The sequence below is a fragment of the Callospermophilus lateralis genome, chromosome 8 (assembly GCF_048772815.1).
Source record: "Callospermophilus lateralis isolate mCalLat2 chromosome 8, mCalLat2.hap1, whole genome shotgun sequence".
Taxonomy (NCBI): Eukaryota; Metazoa; Chordata; class Mammalia; order Rodentia; family Sciuridae; genus Callospermophilus; species Callospermophilus lateralis.
The window spans coordinates 55,966,927-55,973,716 of record NC_135312.1 but is presented as its reverse complement, the minus strand read 5'-3'; the positions used below and the strand labels follow the sequence as shown (position 1 = coordinate 55,973,716).

General features: G+C 33.8%; 1 protein-coding gene across 1 annotated transcript; it reads right to left on the bottom strand.

The window, feature by feature from the left end:
- Nucleotides 1-3,720: 3,720 nt before the first annotated feature.
- Cxcl8 (C-X-C motif chemokine ligand 8) lies at nucleotides 3,721-5,598 on the bottom strand. Its single transcript, XM_076864098.1, has 4 exons — nucleotides 5,535-5,598; nucleotides 4,518-4,653; nucleotides 4,178-4,261; nucleotides 3,721-3,742 (listed from the first exon to the last, which is right to left on the bottom strand). The coding sequence occupies exons 1-4, from the start codon at nucleotides 5,596-5,598 to the stop codon at nucleotides 3,721-3,723; spliced, it is 306 nt and encodes a 101-aa protein (XP_076720213.1).
- Between the last annotated feature and the right edge of the window lie 1,192 nt (nucleotides 5,599-6,790).

Below are 6,790 nucleotides of genomic sequence, written 5' to 3'. Positions count from 1 at the left end.
GACCAAAGGTTAACTTAGGATGCCGACAATGGAATTGCATTGTAACTTGATTAAAATATGAGCTAAACCATGCCCTGTGAAATGTAATTGCTAGATATCTTGAAAGTGTATCTTCTCCTCCACACTATGATTTTTTACAAAACCACTAGAACATTTCTTTAGATGTATCTAAAACAAACTTCTGGTGGAAATGTTGATGAATGTTTCCCATTTTTGTATTCCATCAAAGGTATGCTTTTGTCCATCTATCATCTTAACAAATTATGTTTTAAGAGTTAGATTTTTTGTCTCATGTATGATCTTTTAGAGCAATCCTAATTTCCTCTTCTGTAAATCTTGCAGGATGAAATTGAAAATCAGCATTTTCCCTGATGCCTTGGAAAACCCCCTATTTGTTATGATCGCCACATCTTTGGTTGATGATAACCTAACTTGAGGCAATGTCCATCTTTCTTTTAAGGCAATTGAATGAAGTAATTACTGGTTTCTCAAACTTTCCTTAATACATTCGTAAGCAATTTTAACTTGCTATATTATTACCTCATAAGCAAAAAGCAGAATAGTTCATCATTCTTGTGAAATTTTCTAACACAGCCCAGATGGCAAAATAGCTGTTTTGCAGTAAAAATTACTTATTTACCAAAATTTTGAGAATAAAATTAGAATTGTGACAATTAAGATTTTGTATGCACAATGCATTTACTGTGGTATTTTACACTTAATGTAGCTTTAAGGTGAACACTTTATCATTCTTTGTGTTTGTGTATTTATATTCAGGCTTCTATTTGGGAAAATTAGATTTATAATTTGAAGATCTCACAAATGAATCAGAGGTCTGTGGTGAGAGCTTCCATGTTCAAGTTTGTGTCTAAATCTTCATCTATACAAATGAAAGCCATGTCAATATACTTGATTTATTCATATCATTGAAGCAAAATGAAGGAAAAATTTAATTTCAGCAGTTTGATGGGTTTTTCCTTCTATCTCATTCTTGTCCCTAGATTCTTTCTCTTTTCCTTTTTTGATTTTTCCTTTTTTTTTGGGGGGGGGAGCTCACTTACATGATGCTGAAATTCCAATTTGATCTATGTGATGGCCTTCTAATGAAATCTTTTGCTGTCTCACAGTCAGTGACAACACGGTGAGACAGTGAAGAAGACATTTGTGTACAATGAAGGTGATACAGAGGAAATTGAGAGGTAGGTTTTTGGAGGTAGGTTTTTGGAGTACTCATTACAAAGATTTACCAGGCTGGTGCAGGTGTCTTCATTTTGCTTTTATATTTGAACACTGACCAGATTGAAGATATGTACTTAACACACTAAGAGGTTTTATATAAGGTTGGGAGTTTTTCATTGACTCACTCTTCAACCAGCACTTAAAAGCTCCTAAAAGGGGACTTTTTGAGTTGCTTTTCTGGGCTTCCACTTCTCTTTTGGAAAGAGATGCAAAAGAATTGCATCTAGTGTTCACAATTTGAAATCCACCAAAATTTTCATTTTTGTGCTAAGCTTTTTGAAAAATACATTGTATTTTGTTGCTAGTACTTTTTCTGTTTCATGCCCAAGGCCAGTCACACTGAAATTCTTTCACTTCTCCAATTGTGTGGTGCTCTTGCCTGAAGATTACTTCCTCCCTCTGTCTAGACTATCTTCTCTACATATCCTTCTTCTTCTTGTGCAGCTATCTCCTACTTATCCTTCAGATCTATTTCAGAATTTCTTTCCAAAGCATAGACTAGTTACGTTAGATAACCCCTGGCTTCTACTTTCAAAGAATGCTATGTATTGCCTAGCTACATCTTTTTAAAACTATTTTATTATCTTACTTATTCACTCATCTATGAGACCCACAGGATGACAGACTGCAAAGTGGGGTGGACAGAAACCTTGAAGTGAGAGAGAAGAATATGGAAATGAAATTCAGTCAGAACATCGAGGAAAAATAAGAGTCCCAAGTCATGGCCTGGGAAGGGAGAAATCTCTGGAAGGAAACAATCAAGATGTTTCTGAACACTGAAAATCAGCGTTGAATTTCTGGTTGGTTTCTTTATTACTTTATTAAATCTTTATTACTTCTATGTGAGTTAATGTGAATTGGGAACTATAAGAGGAAACAGGCTTTTCTCTCTATCACAGATTATAAATAATTATATTTTAGCCTATATTGTCTTATATGTGTCAGTTTTACTTCTCAATTGCTGATAAACACATCATAATGTGTACTTTCTTCCCTCTTTAAGTAATCATCCATCTGCATTCAGATATTCGGACACATAGACTGGTTGGTTGAAAATCTAAAGTCAGACTTATTAGCATAACAGTATGCTGTGGAAATTTGAGAGAAAATTTCCAACATCCTATGTTGGAAACCAAAGCTGTCTGTAACCCATTTCTGGAAAGGGGTTCTGTTTATCTAAAATAAAAGATAAATAGTATATGAAATTCTAAAGCCGAATATTTGTTTTTGAATCAAATTTTATTTTAATATAAACAAGTAGATTTACAATAAGTTAAAGCAACAAAGAAAGACAAACACCTGATGACTTCGATAATAAATTATATTTTAAATGTTTTGTAGTTACATTTATATTTCCATGATATCATACACAGTAGAAAAACAGTCTTTGGGATTTCATAAAAGCATCTTAAACTTTAATAAAAGAAGGCTGGTAGTTAAAAAAGAATCATTTAAATCAAATTATGAGAATCTATTTGTACATTGTAAATAAATTTTTGTCACTAAGAAATTACTTTGCTTACTGTTGAAATTTGACTGTTTTGAGAAAAGTAGTCCTAACTCAGGGTTCCGTAATTCATCATAGCACTGCTAACAAGCTACCAATAACAAGGGAAGAGCAAGATCATCAAAACTAGGATTGTCAGCTCAACCAAAATTTCAGGTAACAATGATGTACCTACAGTGAAACATTATTTGTTACTTACATTAAATAAATTTTAACTGATTATCTTTTTTTTCCACTAAGTCTGGAAATTCTGATCAAATTTTCTATAATAAAACAAATTTTAATATCTACAATAAATATAAATTCACTCTAACATCATTATACTATTTTATCAACCAAGATTCTTTCTTTCCCTTTTCCATTGTTTCAAATTCATGCACAAATATAACTATAGCTGATGCTTAAATAAATATATAAATAATAAATAGGTGAATAAGTTACACTTGAAAATAATTAACATGACCACGAAAAGAACTTAAAGTGCTTCCACATGTCCTCAAAACATCCTTGTGAGGTAGGATGGAAAAACTGATATGTTTTTCCCCAGTTTAGGAATAAAGGAGAAACCAAAGATTCGTGGATCTTGGTCTGCAGATGAGATATGAATCTGCCAGATTTTACAAATAAAAAAATCTATGATTTCCAGCTAAATTTGGATTTACAGAAAACATCATTGTGCCATCATTTTTATGTAATTTTGAAATATCCCATTTCTAGAAATTCTAATTCCTAAACTTTGACATAGTTTCAAACAGTTGTTTTAAACGAATACATCCTACATGTTGCATGATGCCATGAAAAAATATCTGTTGTTTTACTGAAATTTAAATTTAGCTGGGCATTCTGTATTTTATCTGGCAGCCTCATAACACAACCACACAATACATGAAGTGCTGAATTAGATTTGTTTGAAATTCCATTGGCATCTTTACTGAAGAATTCTTGGATACCATGGAGAACACTTTTTTTTTTTCTCATGGATCTTCATTCTCAGCCCTGAAAATAAACAAAAGAGAATAAAATAATTCAATATTATCAATGTTCTAATAAGGAGACAAGTAGGGTTCTTGAAAATATATTTTCTTGAAAAATTAATGTATTTTCAGACATTCATGTGTTAGAAATGTCTTATGATTTTGACTGTATATACGGAGATCAGAAAAAATATCACACTTGTGAAGTACAGAGGAAACCTTCCTCATGATACAGGTCACAGGCAGAAGCAGACTCCCTGGACAAGCTGAAATGCATGGTTTTACCAGTTATAAATATATATATATATATAGCCATCTCACTATTGCTGCTTTTCATTTTTAAAAAGTTTTTAATTAAAAGATTTTCAGAAGGAGCAGCAGGAAATTAATGGTCTGACATTGGGACTCTATGCCTCCGAATAAATGAAGAATTTAAATAATTTTCTAAAAAACTTACCTCTTCAAAAATAGCTCCACAACCTTCTGCACCCATTTTTCCTTGGGGTTCAGGCAAAGCTCTCTTCCATCAACGAGCTTGACACTGAAATGGGAGAGATGGTTAATAGCAGTATTTACCTTTCCCGTTCTAACCATAGTTCCTCAAGTACAAGCATAATCTAAGACCAAAGTAGCCTTCAACTTCAAACTAGCCCTTGACCTAAGTTTTGTTCTATCAGTTTTGCTTTGTTTTGCTCACTTCTATATTCCCAGTACCTAGAATTTTCCTGGATATTTCCACTTTCCTCAATTTTAGGTTTGCTTAAGCAAATCAACTAATCATTTTTTAAAGTACCTACATGATTTCTGAATTGGCACAGTGTGGTCCACTCTCAATCACTCTCAGTTCTTTGATGTATTTGGGGTGGAAAGGTGTGGAATGAGTTTTTATGCACTGGCATCGAAGTTCCGTGCCAATCCTTGCCAGAACTGCAGCTGTGAAGAAGAAATAAAGAATGGTTAGGGATTTCATCAAGAGGTACAGCTCTGCTAGCTACTCCCTCTTTGATCCAAACATGATTGTCTGAGTAACATCACATTCTAGAAAACCCAGTCTTGACCCTGAGGTCCAGATGATGTCCTAGCCCTTGACCTAAGTTTTGTTCTATTTTAAAAGTTATTGCTAAAAACATCGAATAGCTTTCTACATAAAACATTAGAGTTATCTTTGTGCTAGGCTGACATCTTCATTGTACTGTTTCTTCCAATCAGTATTACATAATCATCTGTAATAATGAAGTGCTATTTAACACAGGCAAACTAAGTTCACCAACATAGAAACTGCTTTCTGAAAGAGTTAACAGAAAATGTAAATGAATTTCACAGAAGTGTCATATCATACTAAAATCTTTAATGCTTAAAAGAAAAACTATAGAAATTTATACTATCAGCATTATAAACTGTTTATTTCATTGGAGCAAACTCAAGGTCAGCAATCAGGGTATCTTTAAACCAAATAGGAATTGATAATTATTAGAAGCTTGTAAAATGGCACTATTTGGAGTTGAATTATCTAAATTAAACCTGCTCAATATTAATAGATAATTTGGTTAACTGTTGTCCTTAATGGAATATTCTATCAATTAAAGTTTTATATGAAATATATGCATATTGCAGAATATAAATTATAAGAGCAGTGTCTATATTAATCAAACTTTATAATTTCCCAAGTGTTATACAGCCTAAATACTAAAACTTCAACTTAACATTAAATAACTCCAAAGATTATTTTGTCTTCCTGGTGTTTGTTCTCAATGCATTTAGGGTAGTTTTGCAACCTGGAGATCACATTGAGACAAATGGAAAGCTGTGCTTACCTTCACAGAGAGTTGCAGAAAGTAGGCAGGTTACCAAGAGAGCCACAGCCAGCTTGGAAGTCATGTTTACTCAAGATGAAGTGGTTTCTTCTGGTTTCCTTTTGGCTCTTGTTCTAGAAGCTGTGTTCTCAGCTGTCTCTGAGGATCTGTGCTGAATGGAGTGTTCCTCTGGCTTTTTATATTATCACAACACTAGAGAATAGATGCACCCTCATCCTTGCATTATGTCAGAGGAAATTCCACAATATGCAACCACCTCCTGCCCTCGAAGCTAAACCTGAGTCATCAGACTTCCCTGATCAGTTCCTTATCACGTTTTTAGTATGATTGAGGTTTTCTTTGATCTTTGAAATAATGTTAACAAATATTTTTATATACCCAAGTTTCCCTGTTTAATAAACTATTGTCAGTGATAGTCCTCTATTTATGGATAGCTCCTATTACTCCATGACAGAGTAAAGCTGTTAGAACAAAGTCATGGATTGTTCTTTTTATGATAGGATCATTTCTTTAAGCAAATAATACGAACTGTGAAGATAGTGAAGGTAATCTTATTAACCAATTTTATTGGGTACATAATTTATGGTAAGTCCTTTTATAAGCATTTTGGAACACTTCCAGGAACTGTTACTGCTCTCAAGGATCATAGTCAAACTTTAAATTTTTGTTTATTAATGTATGTTAATAGAATTAAAAGGCGCACCTGCTGCCTACAAAAATAATTCAGTTTCAAAACCATTAACATAGCAGCTTTCTGAGTAATGTGGAGGATCTAGAGATGGTAAGACTAAGTAGTCTTAAAAGAGTTTGGTCTATCACATAAGGACTGACTGTATTACAGAGTAGGTAAGTGGTACTGAGATATTTCAGTCAAGGGCATCAGAGTAGAATCTTCCAAAAGCAATGGAGAGTGTTGAAGGATGGGAGGATAGTCACCAGGGAAGAGGAAAAGCAGCAGCACATCTAAGCAAAGACTATACAAGGACTGTTAAGTGGTAGAGTCCAGGTATGCTTCTGCTCCTGGGAGTGGCACACTAAGGCTCCTTGGAAATGTAAACCACACCTGCTTAGTGAAAAGACACCTTCATTCAAACTCTGGCCCAGTTACCCCTCTTTCATGCTCCTTTTCCAAGGAAACCAAGGCTAACCCCTGAAGGCTTGAGATCACTAGAAAGAGGAATAGAGTGAAACTTTTCCAAGTTGTAAAAAGATGACTTTGTGTTCTAGTTTCCTGAAAAGTCCTTTCAAGACAGGTC